Source organism: Gossypium raimondii, chromosome 7, assembly GCF_025698545.1.
Source record: "Gossypium raimondii isolate GPD5lz chromosome 7, ASM2569854v1, whole genome shotgun sequence".
In the NCBI taxonomy this organism is placed as follows: domain Eukaryota; kingdom Viridiplantae; phylum Streptophyta; class Magnoliopsida; order Malvales; family Malvaceae; genus Gossypium; species Gossypium raimondii.
This window is the reverse complement of record NC_068571.1, coordinates 44,398,066-44,418,906: the sequence shown is the minus strand read 5'-3', so window position 1 is coordinate 44,418,906 and position 20,841 is coordinate 44,398,066. Positions and strand designations below refer to the sequence as shown.

General features: G+C 33.9%; 1 protein-coding gene across 4 annotated transcripts; it reads right to left on the bottom strand.

Annotated features, from left to right (window-relative positions):
* Window positions 1-215: 215 nt before the first annotated feature.
* LOC105788967 (protein PIN-LIKES 2) lies at window positions 216-9,403 on the bottom strand. 4 transcript variants are annotated; one of them, XR_008197916.1, is made up of 3 exons: window positions 7,910-9,403; window positions 5,650-5,862; window positions 216-490 (listed from the first exon to the last, which is right to left on the bottom strand). XR_008197916.1 is itself a non-coding variant. In XM_052633648.1 (2 exons), exon 1 carries the CDS (start codon window positions 9,348-9,350, stop codon window positions 7,911-7,913), a length of 1,440 nt encoding a protein of 479 aa, XP_052489608.1. In that variant the 5' UTR covers window positions 9,351-9,402; the 3' UTR covers window positions 216-490; window position 7,910. The 4 variants fall into 4 exon arrangements, 3 of the variants coding, with proteins under 3 accessions (XP_052489608.1, XP_052489607.1, XP_052489609.1); XM_052633648.1 differs by lacking the exon at window positions 5,650-5,862 and having other exon boundaries at window positions 7,910-9,402; XM_052633647.1 differs by lacking the exon at window positions 216-490 and having other exon boundaries at window positions 3,688-5,862.
* Between the last annotated feature and the right edge of the window lie 11,438 nt (window positions 9,404-20,841).

Sequence of the window (20,841 nt, the reverse complement as noted above, 5' to 3'; positions counted from 1 at the left end):
TACGGAGTATTACCGAACTTTACGAATTAAATACGGACATTTCCCAACTTTTGTTATACATATTAAGAATCAATTATATAACACTCATATTGTCCCTTAGATGGACCTTCGAGGCCCAATATTCACCTTAGAAGTGAATTTGGACTAAACCAGGTATTCAGGGAATTTTTTCCAAAATTTCAAAAATTTTCCTAGAAGTAGGGGACACATGCCCGTGTGAACGAAAATAGACTATTTTACAAGCCATGTTTCTCACCCAATTTTGTGTCTATCTACAATCAACATTACATATATCAACAAGCCATAATTAGACATTCAAAATAAGCCAAAATAAGTGGCTAAACTCAACACACTACATAAGTCATCATTAAACAAAATACCTATACATGTCATTATAACCAAAATCAAAACATTTGAAAACACCGATAGAACCAATGGATAGTATGATATATCTCTAACAAGCTTCCAACCCAATCGAGCTTCCGATAATCTGAAAAGTAGAAGAAAACAAATACATAAGCAATGAATACTTAGTAAGCTCGTATAAACTTTAATCATAATATTTCCTTTTCAAATATGAAATTTATACTTATCAAGAATAATCTAATGTTGCTACCATAATACTCATAAAGTTATATTTAACAACTCACTAAGTGAATAAATATGCAGATATCACTTATACATAATATTCCTAGCATAGTAAGATTTTAAACAACTTTAACTCTTCCAAAATTTCTTTATTTTCATTTGCGTTTCTTTACTTTCCACACTCATTCCATATGCATAACACACCGGTCATAAGCATATCATTCAACCATAGATACAAGCTAGTGCATTTAAACATAGGTCTTTTTCAAATTAATCACACAATAACTCATTTTATAAGAAATTGCATAACTAAAAACTTACCACTCTTTCATGAGCACAAGTATATTTTCATTTGAGCACTTACCCTTTCAACGCATCATATAATAAACATATTACCATTTAACCAGTAACTTGGCACTTGTCTAAGCGTCAACAACAACACTTGTTAGCACACTTGAACATATTTCATATAAATTCAACATTGATAAACTTATTTTATCAACATATCACACTTGAGTTTATTACTCATCACAAGTTACATAATTTCCATGTATCAAAATATCAAGATATTGATATATATACATATCATGACACATATCATTCTCTTACTGTTTCTTCAGATACATATATCATCCAAAAACAACTCATGTTATTTTACCATTTGAGGAACGACTTACGGATGTGAGTACATCATTTTCAGGAGCCCGAAGGCCGAACAGAAGCTCATGAAAGCTAAACAAAAGGTAAATATGAAAGTTCGCAACAAATGCTGAACCTCAGTTTACTTCGGTAATTTGCCGTCAATTTTTCCTTTACATTCGTAGTGCCATAACCTAGTTATGGTCTTATCATCAGAATGTCATAGCCCAGCTATAGTCTTACATATAAACACTGTCATGGTCCAACCATGGTCTTACGTTCATAGTGCTATAACCCAGTTATGGTTTTATCATCAAAATGCCATAGCCCAGCTATGGTCTTACATATAAACACTGCCATGGTTCAACCATGGTCTTACGTTCATAGTGCCATAACCCAGTTATGGTCTTATCCATCAATTCATCCTTTTCCACAGAATGATTATACTCAATCCCGCGTTCAATCCAAACTGAGTATTAAATTCGATAATATATTTCCAATAATAATTCAATTCCAACAATAGAACACACACATATATAATATCCATCACCAAATAACATTTACTTTAATCAAAATTATACAGAATATAGTTCATACGAACTTACCAAGCTAAATTGCAGAAATGCCAAGATACAATGGGACTTTGGTAATTTTCCATTTCTCTCGATTTTTCACCCAATCTTGATTTAAATTAATATTTCATTCAATTTATTAATTTAAATAATAAAATAATTCATTTATGCAATTTGGTCATTTTTGACATTTTTACAAAATTACCCCTAAAATTTTACTTTTATTCAATTTAGTCCCTAAGCTCAAATCATGCAAATTAACCATTTTTAATGCAAACCCATGCTATAAGAATATTCATGGCATTCAAAACAGCCCAATTTTTCAATAATTTCACAATGAACCCTTGTATTTTTACTATTTCAACAAATTAGTCCCTAATCGAAAAATTCATCAAAATTACTTAATAAAATACTTTTAAATATCAACCAACATCTCAAATTCATCATTTAATCACTAAAATAATATAGATTCATCAATGGCAACATTCAAAATCTTTAACAAAATCAAAAACTAGAGTAAGATTAAGTTGGACCTAATAAATTACAAGAAACGAGTAAGAATTGAACTCACATGAAGAAAAATTGAAAAACCAGCTCAAGGAGCTCTCCCATGTCTATTTTTGAACTGAAAATTGGGAGAAGAATAAAGAATTTCCTAGAAACTTTCTAATTTCACTTTTAGTTTATTTTAATTTCAATTTAATTACAATTTTGCCATTAATGGCTTTATTTTATTATTTTTTTCCCATGTTAGGCCGCCTCATCTTTTCATTTAGGCATAATTTATATTTAGGTCTTTCTTTATTTATTAATCAAGCCATTTAGTCACTTTATTATTACAATTAGCAAGTTTTGCACATTTTTCAGTTTAGTCCTTTTTAATTAATTAACTGTCGAAACGTTAAAATTTTTTAATGAAACTTTAATACTACCTTAATGACACTCTTTAAATATTTATAAAAATATTTATGGCTCAGTTTATAGAAACGAGATTCTGATACCTCATTTTCTAAAACCACTTGAACTAGGGTTTTATCACTCGAATCTAATAATTCTTTATAAGACATAAATTACTAATTCAAATTTTTTTAAACCATATTTGACTCGTAAATATTAAATAATAAAATTTATGAGCTTACTCACCGGATTTGGTGGCCTCGAACCACTGTTTCTGACATCACTAAAAATCGAGCTATTACAAAGTCTCTTTTCCTTTGTCAATTACCCATTTAGTCAAATAGTGATTAATTTTTACATCTTTTACAATTTATTTCTTTTTAATTAATTAACTATCGAAACGTTAAAATTTTTTAACGAAACTTTAATACCATCTTAATGCCATTCCGTAAATATTTATAAAAATATGTACGACTCGGTTTATCAAAACGATGTCTCAATACCTAATTTTCTAAAACCACTAGACCTAAATTGTTATTATAAAACACAAATTATCAATTCAAAAACCTTTTTAAAATCCCTATTTGACTATAATATTTACGAGCTTACTCGCTGGATTTGGTGGTCTCGAACCACTATTTTTGACACCACTGAAAATCGGGCTATTACATTTTCCTTTTTTCAATCCTTCCGGCTACCAGCTGAGTCAACTGGCTTATCATTCTCTGTTGGGACTCTTGTATTTGATCCCTCATGTCTTTCTGAATTTGTTTTAATCTCTCTAATATTTGATCCATGGCTTTGGTTTTGCCGCGGGTACCGTAACGATATTCAGTTGGTAGATTCTTGTTGGTTTCCAGGGCAACTATCATAATTTCGATTAATTAGGGTCTTTTTTATGAAATTTAATGCATATGATGAAATGTAATGCTGATGAATGGAATTAATGCAAAAAGATGCATTGATTCTGATTTAATTCTATTAGAACAACTTTATTAGAAAACAAATCTCTTTACAAAAAATAGATATTTTACATATACGACCTTACCCTAATACTCAGAGCCTTGACTTTCCTAAGAAGCCAAACTAATTCTCAGCCCCGATTTGATTCTGATTCGTATTTTAAGCTTAGCATGTCGACTTGAACTGCTAAGGTTTGCAAATGGTTGACTACTTTCCGTACTTGAGTCACAGCTTCGCCCATGATGTGATCTCTAACCTTAATCTAACTTTGAAAGCATTGGAGTTTCTCTTTCCAGTGTTCGTTGTTCGTTTCAAGAAGCTCAACTATAAGTTCACAATTTTACAGTGCATCCTCGAGCTCTTCTATCCTTCCTTTCAATTCTTCAATCTTATTTAGGCTTGCTTTCAACTCGATATTGGTGCAGTGACCTTTCTAATTCTGCTACTCGGGCTCTTAATCCAACCTTTTCATTTCTATTTTCTAATAAATCCCTTTCTAGAGCATTTTCTCGAACTCGAGCATCTTGGAATTTTTTTCCCACTGTCAGCTCTAATATTTTCTTCTTTGATTTCTTGCCACCATTGTTCCGATGTTTTACCCAACCCGATAGTCTTCATCGACAAACGCAACTTCTTATAATCTATTTTTTAGACTGTCCAAGTATTCCTCAAACTTGTGCTTTCCTTTTCTCATTTTCTTGCCTTCTAACTTTTGGACATCGATGTTTAATCCTAGCTGAATCTTTTCCTCTTCCAACTGTTCTATCTTTTTCCCCAACTCCAAACTCCTCATTTCAATGTCTTGCTTTATGATCTCTAGGTCAGACGGGACCACTTGGAAGTGTTATTCTATTGGCCGAGTGTTTTCTTAACTTGACACAATAATATTGCCATTGATTCGTTTACCCCACCACCAATCGTATTCAGGGGTCGTCATGGAATTTGCGGCAAACCTTTTCATTTTGTGAGTTTGATTCCAAGCGTTTGATATTTCACGAACCTTCTTCTTGTAATTATCACCTTTGTACGCAAACTCACACTGAGTCAACCCTTGTGTTACCGATATAAATTGCCTCGACCTATACTGCCTCAATACAGCAGAGGGGCATATCCAATAGCTCCCCATATCTCGATTAGAGGGACCTAGTCGAAGTCTCCACATCGGTACAAAATTTCATCAGGGATCATCCAAAGGGCCCTCCATTCAACGTCTTCGTCTTGGAGACCCTGGAGAATTCTTATCCATTTTTCTTCTGAAATGTTGTCTCGTATTGGGGTAGCCACGAACTCTTTCAACGGGGAGTAGTTCTCGGAGAATACTCGATAAGAGACCTTTTTCTACCTTCCAAAAGTGGCTATGCAACCATGCTAATAAGAGTTGTGCACACCCGATAAACCTTCCTTCACCTGTTCTCCGGCATGCACTCAAAGATCTGAAGGTTTCGGCCAAAATTGCTAGGACGGGCCTGACCCTTTTGTCAATTCTGTCAAATATATCTGAAATTGCCTCATCGATGTGCCTTAGTGCTTTGGGGAAGATGACCAACCCGTAAATACTCAAGGCGAAAACGTCAACTCTTTTCTTCGTATCCAGATGTGCCAAAATCATATCCCGTTAACTTTTTTAAGGGATGCATTTGCTATCTCCCTTTTGTTTAATTCGGGCCATAACCTATTGCTAGCTCATCCTAGTTATACTTATCAACTTTTTTAGGAAAGTCGGGACGTTGGAGGCTCTAGAATAAGCTTTATCGGCTCTAGAATAATCTTTGTCGGCTTAGATCCTCGGGCAACAGAGCAGAGTTGTGTACTCTTCTACAGTGGGCACCAAATCTACCTTTCCAAAAGTAAAGCAGCTATAGGTGGGATTCCAGTATTAGGCCAAAACTCGGAACAAGTGCTTATCCACTTTGACATCGAGTAAATAAGGCAAATCACTATAGTTATAGTAGAATAATTGATTGGTTTCGTCATCCCATTGGTTCCATACCTCTTTCAACTGTTGAAGATTGTTCTGAGTCACACTGATGCGAGTGAAATCCCATAATTCTGACACGTACCCCTCCGTTAGGCTGTGACCCTTCTCTTCTTGTGTCTTCTCGAACCATATCCGGACAGTCGCATTATCTTTCACTTTATCAAGAAATCTATTTTCCATGACAATCTCTCTGGTTAGCAACTGAACATGAATCAACACCCTTTTCTATGATGAAAATGCAATGCAATCACAACCAAAACGAAACAAGTTAGTACATTTCATACAAAGCTAGAATTCAAAGCAAGAAATAATAAATAGAACATCTATTCGGGTGACTACTAGGGATTTGGTATAGTTCTACCTAAGGTAGGTTCTTAGGGCTCATTATATGTGGTTCGGTTCTAAAGTAAGGTTACCTGAACCAACAGATTCCTCGATTCTTACCCATTATAGGCTCAAACGGACTGAGTTCGGTTCAGGGGATTACATTTCCCTATGGCTATACGGAGATGAAGATCTCATGAAGACATAGGTACAGATGTATCCCGAAAGTGATTCACTATCCTATACGGAGGTGAAGACCTCACGAAGTAATAGTTTCTCACTCCCACTTAAGAAAGGCAAGATCGAAAGATTATGTAATGCAATATGCGGAAACATACCAAAAATAACTCTTGAACCAATAAAATAGATGTATTAGATTGCTATGTAACACGAGATATCAAAGACAAAACATGAAGGATGAAATGTAAGGGTAGGATCGTCAGTTTAAACCCAATTTATCAATTTTTGACAAAAAGACCAAAAGTAATCAACTCACGGCTTGACTCTCTTATTTTTGGTCCCCAGTGGAGTCGTAAAGCTGTTGAAACCTTTTTTTTGAAAATCAACTTTTTATTTTTTTAAAAAGCTAAAATGGGAGTGGCCACCAATCCTTTTTATGAGGTGTGATCGGATCCCCTTATAATTTGATTGTTTTAATAAAATGTTTGATTTACTAAAACAATGATTTTTGGTCTACAAAATCCAGGAAATGGGTTCGGGAGTCGGTTACGGATGAGGAAGGATTAGCACCCTCATGACGCCCAAAATTAGACCTGATCATGGGTCGGGATAGGCTGATTCGTGTTGAGTCGGTGTAAATTTTAAGCCATTTTCTAGATTTGGACTTAGCCTAACTCAAAAATGGACCTAAAATTTTGCCCAAGGCCGACCCAGATTAAAAATGCTAAACCCGAGCTTGAATTGGCTCGCCCATATTAAATTTTTTTAGATTATTATTTTTATATAAAAACAAATTTTAAAAATATAATATATTAAATACATTAAAAATATTAAAATAAATATTTCCCAATAAATTAAAAATACATTTTTTTTAAAAAATTATACTTAAATAACACTAAGGTAGTTGCAACTTAACAAGTAAATGCCTCTAAAATAGTAGGAAAATTAACAATAAAATTAGAGTTATATAATATCCAAACAATAATAATAAAATAGTAGCAATACGATAGAGAGATGACATCAAAATAACAACAAAAAAATTAAGTTTAGGTTGGTTTGGGCCAAGCCTAGGAAAAAAAATCCTACCCGAAACTCGACCCATTTAAAAAACGAGCCTTATTTTTTGTCCAAACTCATTTTCCCAAATTCTCTCATTTTTCAAACAGTCTTCACACAATAACTTAACTATGATCAAATCTACTCTCAATACCTCTTTTAATTCCCAAAGCTTCATTGGTAAATTAATGCTAATAAAAAACGGAAGAACTTTTAATGGTATGGGATTTTCCTAAGGAGTCTTTAATTAGGTGTCTATAGTTATTGATTAATAATTAGTTAGCTACTAAATTATAAATTTTTATATTTAATATATTATCTGTATTGAATTTATGAATGAATTGTTCATTAATTATAATATTGTATATATTCTCCAATATATATATATATATATAATTTTATATATAACATTAATTAAATTACCGAAAAGAACATATGTTACTGTCATAAAAAATCCCATGAATTATAATTCATGTTTAACAACTAAACTAAAAAGAAATTATCAAATTCTAGAATTAACGTGAACAAAAAGATAAGCGTATCTAATTATTACCCGAAAAGAAAAACTTCAACCTCCAAACCTGTTTTCAAAGTAGATAAAAGTAGAGAAAAGCAGGGGTGGGAAGCTAAGCTTTGGACATTCACCAAATCTCAAAAAAAAAAAAAAAAAAAAAACAACATGATTTACATGTTTTTAAATATAGGAACTAACCTTAGAAAAGAGTAACCAGCAGCTTGAAATAGATGAATATATACACTGAAATAGAGACCAAACCAAACACATGCTGCCAAAATAAAAGAGCCGAAGCTTCCCCCACTGCATACCCCCTCAGGCTCGCAATGGCACCAAGCAATATGGCACTCGGTGTTGCATATTGCATCAATAGAACAAATCTGTACATCGCATCATCGGCGATCAAGCAATTCCATTTGTCGGCCAAATAGATTATCCCGATCCCAGCCAATGGAAGTATCAAAAGCCGAGCGACAACGATCCCAATTGTTGTTCGAAGCCCGAGCTTCGACTCGTTCGGTCCTTCCCATAACATTCCTCCTAGCACAAGCATAACAGCGGGTACCATTCCGTCTGAGATCATAGCAAGGCTGTCCGTGATGAAATCCAACGGAGCATCGGAACCAAAAACCGTAGCTTTTATTTGTGGGATGATCCCGATAACAATGGCTAACACGGTAGCAGTCAATGGAGGTTGAAGAATTTGATTGATAGGCGTACGTTCCACGACGATTCTAATCTTTCTAACTACTTTAGGCTCAGCCAAACACCCATATGACCTGGGGCTACTCGGCATTTCTCGAATCGATTCGATATCCGGGATATTGGATTGTGACACATCGGAGATGCTATTGAAAATAGTTGCTACTAATGGTGTTTGGCAATGTTCGGTCCGTTGGTCCTCGATTCCGGTCCATTCTGCTTCGATAAGAAGTGGAGTACTAAGATCATTTTCATTCTCCGTAGGCAAATCGGTTAGTTCCTCGATTTCGGTTCCTTCCTCGACAACCTCGTAATACTCCAATGGCGGCTCCATCATATGATAAATAAGAGTGTAAACAAGAACCACCGAAACCCATTGTGAGAATCCAGCATATGCAATCCCATCATAACATGTACCACCAAAAGGATTATCTTCATTATGACACACTGACGAAACTACGGCAAGGGGAATGTTTCCGGTGTTCCCGAACGCTGTCATTATCACAGTTAGCCGAAAGAATTCCGGTGGCGGCCGGCAAATTAACGCCACGAAAAAACCCAAAACCGAACCGACGGCGGTACTAATGACCACATTAATTGGAACAAACCACCATTGAATGAATTTTTTAACACTAATGACTGGACCAAGGTGAGTGAATATCAAACAAGGCCAAAACAAAAAGAAAACAAGTTTGCTCAAAAGCCTAAGTGTAGGCTTTGGAATCATTTGGATTTTTGGATGGGAAAGAAGTAATCCTATTAAAGCCATTGAAAGGAGTTTCAGTACAGGCAAAACTGCTTCAAATACAACCTCTGTTGTCTTCATGTTTTTGTCCCAAAGCTCCATTTTTTCTTGTAAGAAACTGCAACAATCAAGTTCTACTTCAACAAAGGGGTTATCAGATAAAATAGAGTGATGATCAGATTCAGACCACATAAAAGAGAGAGGATGAAATTGTGATTGAACATGAGAATAATTGAGTTGTTTTTTTTTTTAATGGAGAAAAAAGAAGACAATTATTGAGGTTGTTGAAGTGTTATAGGTTATGTCTTTATTTCTGTACAGTACATGGTAGATAATTAAGATGCAGATTGAGAGCTGTTACCATTTAAGATGACCGTACGTGTCTTGATGATTATAAATAATTTTTCTTTAAATTTAATTATAAAATATTAACATAAATTAATTATGTGCTTTGAGCAACCAAAAAAAGTATTAACCTATCTGTCTATAAAACAAAAATGATAAAATAAAAATAAATAAAATTTATAGAAAAATTATAAAATGCTTCTTTTAGTACATAATTTTGATAATTTTTTTTACTTAATTTTATATTTCTTTACATTTTTGTAATTTTTACAACTTTATAAATTTTTCTATATTTCTATATATTTTGTATTTTATTAATATTTAATATTTTTCTATTTTATTTATTTTTATTTTTTATCATTTTTTGCCACATGTTATGTTGTGGTTGTGACACGTGGTGACTTTAATTGAAAAAAATTATAGGCGATTCAAGTACCCAATGAGTGCAAAAAAGAAGAAGCAAGGGTTTATTGCTCTTTTTGAAAAGTTTGAAGGCATTTTTTATACATTTTAAAAGTTCAAGTACTTTATTGAGTGTAAAAGAAATGCAGGGCCTTAATTCTTTTTTGAAAAAAATTAAGAATATTTTTAATACATTTTGAATTGAAATATAAAAAACTGGCAACTTAATTTTTTTTAAAGTTTTGAGAACTTTTTATCTATTATTTATATATACAACCTGAATTAAGGTAAGCTGTCAAAATCATTGATAATTAAAAAATATTTCCTATCGTCCAAATTAAAAAGGTCAAATCACTATAATTAATTAGTTTGACTTAATTTAATTTGATATATTGGATAAGTTCATGTCACCTTTTAGGAAAATAAGAAAAGGAATTAATAAATTAAGTCAATTAATAATTTAATTATTTGTTAAGCTTAGCAGTCTGACAATTTTTTTGCCATAAATAGTCATAGGTGTCAACCACTGTAACATTAAGCGTTGAATAACAGTTAATAATTTAATTATTTATTAAGCTTTGAACTCTTAAAAATTTTCGCATATTTGAGTTGTTTATATCCAATTTTAATTTTTTTAAGAAATAAAAGCTGAAATATAAGTATTTCTTTTAAGTTATTAGGAGTCTGCTCTCCTTTCACGTCTCTCTCTGTTGTGTCTAGCAGGTTATTGTTTTCTTTAGGGTTTGAATGTATTTTTGTGAATTTTCTAAGTTTTTTTAGGTGGCGTTGTCAAGATTAATCATTTGATTTCTTTAAATTTAAAGACGTTTTGTGTGGGCGAAATAGGGGAATGGAAAGAGGTTTTGATGCGTTATCATTGGACGATGAGAAAGAGGAAGTTGTTCAGGTGCAGAGAGGGTCAAGTCCAGTTTTTAAGGAAGAGGAATTTTGTTTGATAGGGTGTTTTTTAACAGCAAGTGTTATACACTTCCCAGCGATAAGAAGCTCAATGGCATATCTCTGGCTTCCAGTTAAAGGGGTTCAAATTTCAAATTTGGGTGAAAAAAGATTTTTGTTTAGATTTTTTCATAATATGGATCTAAAGAGGGTGTTGAAAGGATCTCCATAGACTTTTAACAGTAATTTAATGTTGGTTCATCATTTGGGGGAGAGAGAGGATCCGCTGAAAGTGCCTTTAATCTTTGCAAATTTCTGGATTCAAATTCATGATGTGCCTCCGAGGTATTTCTTTGAGGTGCTGGCAAACAAATGGGGGACTTCATTGAGAAGTTCTTATATTATGATGGCATAAATCTAGGTAGAGGGGTGCGAAATCATCTTCGTATGAGGATATAGATGGATGTGAGGAGTCCTTTGAGAAGGATGAAGAAGGTTGTAGTTTCATCCGGGGTTTGCTCGTATGTCAGCTTTAAATATGAACGATTAACTTTATTCTATTTCTTTTGTGGCCGACTAGGTCATAGCGGTTCTTTTTGTCAAGCGAAGATGGATCTAGGGTTTGAACTAGCTAAGAAGGGGTGAGACCTATCACTAAGAGCTCAATCTAGAACAGCACTTGCGATGAACAATGTATGGTTGAGAGGAGAAGGGGGAGAGACAACATAAGGGAATAATTACAAAGGGTCTGATTTGGGTAATAGCAAAAGGGGGGAAGAAAATAGAGCAGGGCTGGGAGGTCGTATTGACCCCATATTGGGGATGAATTTAGAAGTAGAGGTGAGCAAAATCCGATTCGATTCGAAAAACTCGATAAAATTTTTAAATTTTAAATTAAATAGTTCGATTTATTTGAATTAATCAAGTTATTTGGATCAACTCGAATATAAAATTAAGTTTTTCGGTTTAACTCGAATATGAATTACACAATTTGAGTTATCTGAAAATCCAAATAAGAAAAGGCAAAACTATGCCATTTTGATAAATGTTTACCTTTTCTAAAGTTAAAAGTCAAAACCATTAAGTTAAAAGGCAAAACTACGTTGTTTTGATAAATGTTTACTCATTAAGTTCAAAGGCAAAACCATTATATTGTTTATATAGTTAAATAATTGTATACTTCATTTACTAGTAAAATAATCGGTTCATGTAAAAGCAACATTGAGTATAAACAATAGGAGTTAACTCGACTCAACTTGACTCGAAATTTTTTGACTCAATTCAATCCGATTAAAAAAATTCAAATTGAGTTTGGTTGCTAAAATAGGGTTCGTATACTCGACTAACTCAAAATTTTTTTACTCAACTCGATCGAATATTCACCCCTATTTAGAAGGGAGACTTAATCAAAATCTGGATGTAGAGGAGATTCAATCAAATTTACAAGGTTGGGTAGACATGGACCAAGATTCTACGATGTGTGTGATGGAAAGTGGTGATAGGAAAAAGAGGCCTAGAAGGGAGAGTGATAAATATTTGAAAGTGGAAGAGGTGGGGTCCTTGGTCGTGAGGAACAAGAGGATGTTGGAAAAAAGTCACTTTATATCGACAGCTGTTAATAGGCAAGTCGACCGGTCACAATGAAAATCTTTAGTTGGAATGTCCGTAGATTGGGGAGTCCACGGGCTATTAGAAGGTTTTGGTATGTGCTAAAACTGTACAATCCCCAAGTGGTCTTCATCATGGAGACTAAACTAAGCAAGGTATGAATGGAAAATGTTAGAAGGAAGTGTGATTTTCAAAATGGGGTTGATATAGCAATAGATGGATTGAGAGGAGGTTTATGTTTGGCATGAAAGGATAATATCAATATTTGTTTAAAAAGTTACTTGGCCTATCACATTGATGACACATTGAAGGAAAGTAATGATGGAAAGGAATAGAGGTTTACCGAGTTTTATGGCTCCCTTTATGCACAAAATAGAGGGGCTACTTAGGGAATGTTGAGAAACTTGAGTCGATTTCAAGGCTTACCTTGGATGGTTTGTGGAGATTTTAATGAGATTCTTTATTCTTTTTAGAAGGTGGGTGGCGTACTAAGGGAAGAGAGGAGGATGACTGCTTTTAGAGATGTTTTGGATGAGTGTTAATTGATGGATATTGGTTTCTTAGGTACTTAGTTTACATGGGAAATAGGGAATTTGCTGGAGACTAATATTCATGAAAGGCTTGATAGGGGAGTGGCAAATTTGGAATGGAGGAATATGTTTCCATCAGCAGTAATCCATCATTTGCCGCATTCTTTTTTCTGACCATTGTCCCCTTTTGCTTGATACAGATATAGGATTGAATCTCATGTCCAAAAGGGTATTTAGATTTGAGGAGTGGTGGGTTAAAGAGGAGAATTGTGCAGATGAGGTTAGACGATTGTGGCAGGTAGGTAGAGGCGATATGTTAGAGAAGATGAAAGTTTTACAGAGTGGGCTTGAGAGATGGGCAACCGGATATAAACATAAGAGGGAAGGGTGTAAGAAGGAACTGACAGAAAAAATAGAGTTTCTCTTAGATCAAGACAGAACTGATGAGAGTATGGCTGAATTGATTGATACTAAAGTTCACCTTAATTTGGAGATTGAAAGATGAGATGTCTTAGGAGCAAAGGGCTTGGGTAAACTTGTTGAAATTAGGGGGAAAATACGATTTTTTTTATAATTATGCCTTGTAAAGAAGGAGAAGGAATACTATTCGTAGTTTAAAGCACGATGCTAGAAGAGAGACTTGTGATGAGGGGGAGATGGAGATGGAGGAAATTGCAAGGATTTATTTTCAACAACTTTTTTCGTCTAATGGTTGTGGGGATACTGAGCATATCCTTGCTGAGATTGAGAGGTGTGTTTTTTAGAAAGAAAATTCGAAGCTGATAATGAATTATACGAAGGAGGAGGTCGTGGTGACTTTTAAGGAGATGGGTTCTATGAAGGCGTTAGGAGAGGATGGTTTTCTGGCTATATTCTTCCAATACTTTTGGCATATTGTGGGCGATGAGGTAATGGAATATTGCTTGGGTATTTTAAACAGAGGTATGCCTGTGGACCTTTGTAATTTTACTACTATTGGGCTTATACCTAAAGTCTCTAATCTTGTGAATTTAGGAAATTTTGGGCCTATTAGTTTATGCAAATTTTTTTATAAAATAATAGCCAAGATGATTGCGAAACGATTCAAAAGTATAATAGGGAATTGCATTGATGGTGCCCAAAGTGCCTTTGTGCCAGATAGATTAATTTCAGATAATGTGCTCCTTGCCTATGAGATTCTTCATACCTTTAGACAAAAAAAGAGTTGGGAAGAAAAGGTTTATGGCACTTAAGTTAAACATGAGCAAAGTGTATGATAGGGTGGAGTGGTATTTTCTAAGAGTAGTGATGTTACGAATAGGATTTCATACTTTGTGGGTGGAAAATATTATGAAGAGTGTCGCATTGGTCTCATATTCAACAATTATTAATGGGAGAAGTGGCCAGACATTTAAACCAGTGAGAGGGGTTAGACAAGGGGACCCGATTAGTCCCATCTTGTTTTTTAATTGTAGTGAGGGCCTTTCGGCACTTATGAGGATGGCTTTGAGGGAGGGGTCGATTAAGGGAGCAAAGGCAAGTAGAGAGGGTTTGTCAGTTTCATTTATTGTTTGTTAATGACATTATATTGTTTGGAGAAGCTAGCGAGACGGGTGTACAAGTTTTGAAATCAATCCTAAGGGAATACGAAAGATGCTCGGGGGGAATGCATCAACTACAACAAATCAGCGATTTTTTATAGTAGCAACACTTCGGAAGAGTCTAGGCGAGTTGTTTCTAATATTCTTGGGGTGAGAAATTCAAACAATATAGAAAGATATCTTGGTTTGCCGAATATAGTGGGGAAAAATAAAAAAGCTTCTTTTCAGCTCTTAAAGGATTGCATGAGGCAACGGATTAAGAATTGGAGTGTGAGATTCCTTTCTCAAAGAGGTAAGAAAGTGTTTATTAAAGTTGTTTTATAGGCTATACCTACTTTCACTATGGCCTATTTTTTACTTCCAAAGTCTTTGTGTGTGGAATTGGACAGTATTATTGCTCGATTCTGCTGGCAAAAAGGAAAAGAACGAAAAGGGATTCATTGGTGCAGTTGGGAACGACTTTGCGGTCTTAAAGAGAATAGGGGTATAGGATTCTATAGTTCATCCAAATTTAACATTGAGTTATTAGCTAAACAAGGTTGGCATATTCTTAATTATCCAGATTCAATATTAACGAAAGTTCTAAAGGCTAAGTACTTTCCAAATACGAATTTGTTAATTCTGAGTTAGGACGACTACCTTCGTATATCTAGAAAAGTGTATGGGCAGCTAAAGGATTGTTGAAGGATGGGATTTGTTAGAGGGTGGGAACGGGTCAGAATATTTTAATTGTTGTTGATGCGTGGCTTTCTGGATTTGTAAGTTATAAGGTAGAATCAATCAGGAATCACACTGAACTCAATAAAGTGGCGGATCTAATTGATGAACAAAAGAGAGAATGGATGATTGACTTAATTTTTTCTACCTTCTCTAGAGAAGAGGCAGATAGAATTATGTGACTTCCCTTAGCAATGAAACCTCATGCGGACTTTATGGTATGGAAAGGGGAGGCCCCTGGAGAATTTTCTGTGCGAAATACTTATAAACTATTACATTACTTTTTTCCTAATTATTTACAGACTGAGACTAAAATATTTTACAAAAAACTATAGAATATTCATATTCCAGGGAAAATTAAAATCTTAATCTGGAAAATTTCTTAGAATTTTATTTCCCATTTTGTTAATCTTTGGTGTAAGAGATTGCACTCAGTGGTAGTATGTCCCAGATGTGGAGTAGCTGTTGAAAACATTGATCATATCTTTGGAGAATGCCCTATGACACGAGAAGTTTGGATTAGTTTGAATCTGGAATGGGTATTAACATAATTACATTTGTTACATTGGAAGTGGCTTACATGGGTGTTCAAGAATAGTTCCAGCATTTAATGTCGAGTATTTTGCTGCTCTTTGTGGGCGATCAGGACGGACAAAAACAAAGGATTACACACGAGAAAGAAATTTACGAGCCCATAAGTTTCTACATGGATAAACAAATATATTAAGGAACTAGAGGGGTGTGAGGTTCGAGATCTTACCACGAGGCACGAGTCTATGAGTTGGTGCCCACCAGTTGGTTCTGTTGTCAAACTTAATTCCAACACTGCTTTTGATGAATCTCGGGCAAAATCAATCTCAAGGGTAGTGGTTAGAAATGTTTTGGGGGAGGTCCTCGCCTTCAAAACAGTGGTTCACAGGGAGGTGGCCTCTTTGTTTGCAATAGAGGCCCTAGTGTGCCTCAAAGAAATGTTTATGGGAAAACAGATGGGGTTCACATCAGTTATTATCGAATAAGACTCAATATCAGTAATAAAAAAGTAAATCAGATAAGATTGATAAATCGGTGGTTGGGGGTATAGTACGGTACATTCAGTAGCAAAAGTAATATTTTCATCAAATAACCTTTCAACATACACGCAAATTTGCAAATCTTGTGGCTCACAAGTTAGCTAGAGAGGCGATGAGAGAAGAATCGCGAGCATACCTGATCAGAAGGGTCCCTAAGCAAGGGACATCGAAGGTGGATCCGTGGAGGAGGAGGGAACCTGACTGAGTGTTGTTCGATAGGTGGTTTTTGAGTGGGAAAAAAAGAGGAAATTAGGATAGTTGAAGGGTTTTGGAAACCACTTTTTTGGGGACTGGAATCAGTGCATTAATTGCGAATATGCTGATTGGATTCCAGTTATGATCATACTGGGAGTTTATTTTAATTTTCAGTTTTGTTTTTTAATTTGTTTTTATTACTTATGTGCACATTTAAGCCATTTTTTGCCACTGTTAGGTTTTGTTTTGTTTTTTGTGGGCTTGCTGATTTGGTTAGCCCATTTGTTTTTGTTTTCTTCATTTTAATATACCCGTCTGATTTAAAAAAAAAAAGAAGTTGAACTATATTATATTAAATTGAGTGAAAATATAACTTGCTTTATCAAAGTAAAGGATTGCTAACGTATTCCTAAGAGGATCATCAGACACCTGCAGGCCCTCTTTCCCTTTGAGGCCATTTTAACTATACGGTCAGCAGTTTGGCTATCTTCCCTTGAGATGTGTCGTAAAATCTTATACCCGACATGCATCAAAAGTTGTTGGATATGCCTGATCAAAATAGAACTCGATGCCGCCGATAGAGTGTGTTGGAGAAGCTTGACCACATCTAAGCAATCACTTTGAATCATCACCCTTTTGTACCCACAGCCTTGCAAAAGAACCAAACTATGTAGATTACCTCATAATTCAACATCAAAGACTGAAAATTGCCCTAAATAACGATTCTACCACATAATCTACTCTATATTTATGTCACATAAAACTCCCCCACCTAATGTAGTTTCTCAGTTTGTCTTAATGACACCATCAATACTTTAATTTCATCTATAATAAATTAACACTTTTCAGACCTCTTCCTGTAATACCCCCTACCCGTATTCGTCGCCGAAATAGAGTATGAGGCATTACCAGATTTTACCGAATTTTTTTTTTCAAGATAGATTTATCATATTCATAAGATAATTTCATCACATACCAAAACCAAAATTTGTTAGCCATACCAATGGCTAACCATACATTCATTTCACATTAACATCTAATTTACTAGCTTATACATGCCATTGATTTCCAAAATAAAGTTCCTTTATGTACCGAGATCTCGAGATTGATAGTGTGATGTGTCTCCGACCAAATCCGACCTCCGAGCTCTTAACTCTACAAACAGGGGAAAAAGAAACAGGGTAAGCACTTTGTGCTTAGTAAGTTCATGCAACAGGAATTATACTTACCATACTTATACATCCATCATTTAATAACACAAGCACACATCCAATTCACATAAACATATACTTATCACATACAAACTCAACCTCATACAAATTCATTACAAAGATAAATGATTGATGAGCTCATCAATTCCATGATTTCCATTTCCTTGTTATTTTTCCATATTTATCCCGTTGAACTACTTGGAATTTCGATGGATATTCAGGGGTACACCTAAGTGTACAAATCCGGGTCCGTCAATTCATATTCATGTCGACATTTCCATTTCGAGAGAGCACACTCCCTGAACCTCATCCTTACAATGGGATTACGATCCAGCTAAATCACAGTAATATAAACTCACGAGTATTGTCGGGATTACCGGTCCGAAGCTAAATCCTCGCGACAATTACTCTAATGAGCTTGGATCTGAATTACCATCCAAAGCTAAATTGAGACCTAATTCGGATTACCCGTCCGGCTAAATCCATTTTCCACATATTCTTCGGGAGGGCTATATCAGAATAGGATCACCTGTCTGGGTTAGATCCTTTTTACCGTCAATTCCTTTTCAGAGATCCATCGAATTTTCCTTTCATTCAACCGGGATTTATTTCCTCTTTTCATCAAGAATATCAACACTTCATCAATTCTCATACAATAAACATCCAACTCATATTCACAACAATAATAAACATTTCAAGCATTTAAGGATATAATTCAAGTTACACGAACTTACCTCGACAATTGTTCGTAAACAAAAATCTACTAATCCTGAACTTTTTCTTTTCCTTGATCTTGCTTCGTATTTGAATTTTCCGGATCTAAATAAATAAATTTAATCATTAATCTAATACATTTCATGTTCATATGTAACTTTCTCTACAATTCCATTATTATTTGTAATGCATTCAAAGCTGCCTCACTGAGTCACAGTCACTAAATTATTTATATCTTGAGCTACGGAACTCCAAATTAAGATCCATTAATTTTCCCTGAAACTAGACTCACATATCTTCTTACCATAAAAATTTCAGGATTTTTGGTTTAGGAAATAAGTACAGTTTATTCTTTAAAGTTTCCCCTGTTTCACTGTATGACAGTTCTGACCCCTCTTCACTAAAAATTAATTATCTCACAGTTCAGAATTAGGATGATGCTTCCCTTTATTTCTTCAGAAACTAGACTCATTAAGGATTCTAAGCATATAAATTATAACTGATAATCATTTTTGTACAATTTTTAATGATTTTCCAAAGTCAGAACAGGGGAACCCGAATTCATTCTGACCTTGTCTCACAAAATATATTATATCTCATGATTTACAATTTCATTGCTTACACCATTTCTTTTATAAGAAACTAGACTCAATAAGCTTTAATTTCATATTTTATTCATCCTCTAATTCGATCTCTACAATTTTTGGTGAATTTTCAAAGTTGGACTACTGCTACTGTCCAAAACTGTTTTAGTGTATGATGTTAATTACCATTTTTCCCTAAACTTTCAATAAATGATAATTTCATCCCTGCTCAATTAACCTCTCAATTGAGCTGATTTTTCTCAATTAACACTTTATCCCATCACTTTAAACTACTTTATAAGCTTTGGAAATCATAATTTTAATACTAGTCTTTAATTCCAAACTTTTTCACAATTAGGTCCTATAAATCAATTTCTATTGAAATTACCTAATAAAATCATCTCATAAACAAATTAAAGCTTCAATTTCATCCTATTTCATCATAAAATTCCAGCACATATTCATAGCAACTTTCAAATTCATTCATAAAATCAAAAACTAATGAATTTAGTAATAGGACCTAGTTGTAAAAGTCTTAGAAACACAAAAATTACAAGAAAAAGGAAAGGATTAACTCATTTGGTGTAAAAATTATGAAAAACCAGCTTGAAGAAACCCTTAGGACGTTTTTGGCTGATGAGAGTGCAGAAAATATGAAGAGAATTCTAGATATTCCACTTTAGTCCTAACTTTTAAAGCAATTTTTGTAATATTCCAATTTTACCCTTAATTCTTCAATTCTCCTGATTTTTCTCAGCGTATGCCGCCCAAAATATCTCCTTTTGGGGTTATTTTCAATTTATGTCCCTCCTCATTTAACAATTGAGCTATTTAATCCTTCTAATAACTTTTACACCTTTTCAATTTAGTCCTTTTTACGTAATTGACTATCCAAACATTAAAATTTTCTAACGAAATTTTTATACCATATTACTAATATTTCATAATTATTTATAAAATTATTTTTGACTCGATTTTACGAGATCAAAGTCTCGATACCTTATTTTTACCTAATTTCTTCAATAATTTCTTTTTCTAACTAACCACTAAATCGGTAAAATTTTTCTATCGATATTTTTGTACGATTTTCCTATCATATCAATATTCATGCAAAAATATTAAAATAAATTTATCTTTAAATCAGATTTGTGGTTACGAAACTACTATTCCGATAACTTTGAATTTGGGCCATTACACTTCCAATAGATTAGGATATAGTTTTATATTTTACATTAGCGAAGAATAATTATTCATGATTTTTATAATTTTAGCAATTAATTATAATAATGTGTATTTGGAATTGAATGAATAGTTCATAATTTGTCATTTGTAATAGATTTGATGTACATATTACATAATACAATTATTTAAAGAAAATATATTAATAAAATTCATAAATGTTAATATGAAACATTATAAAAGTTGTCATAAATTGTTCAAAAGTGCAAAATCATTTTAAAAAAGTGTATAATAAGTCAAATAAGTTATTATTTAGAAAAACAACATATTTTCGAAATGTTGAAGTTTACATGGATGACATGTTGGTAAAGAGTTTTACTTTGAAGGGGCATGTTGAGGATTTGTTTGAAGCTTTTGTTGTTTTGTGAGCTTATAACTTGAAGTTGAATTTAGAGAAGTGTGCCTTTGGGGTAAGAGCAGCCAAATTTTTGAGCTTTATGGTTTCAAAAAGAGGTATAAACGCGAACCCTAAGAAAATTCTGGCTATTCTAAATATTCCTCCCCTCAAAGACTATTAAGGACATTTAGTGCCTAATGGGAAGGGTGGTTGCACTCAACAGGTTTGTCTTTAGAATGACAAATAAGTGCTTC

Bases quoted from the DNA above. Each gene is read 5' to 3' on its own strand.
- LOC105788967 (XM_052633647.1), bottom strand. From the start codon at position 9,350: ATGTGGTCTGAATCTGATCATCACTCTATTTTATCTGATAACCCCTTT.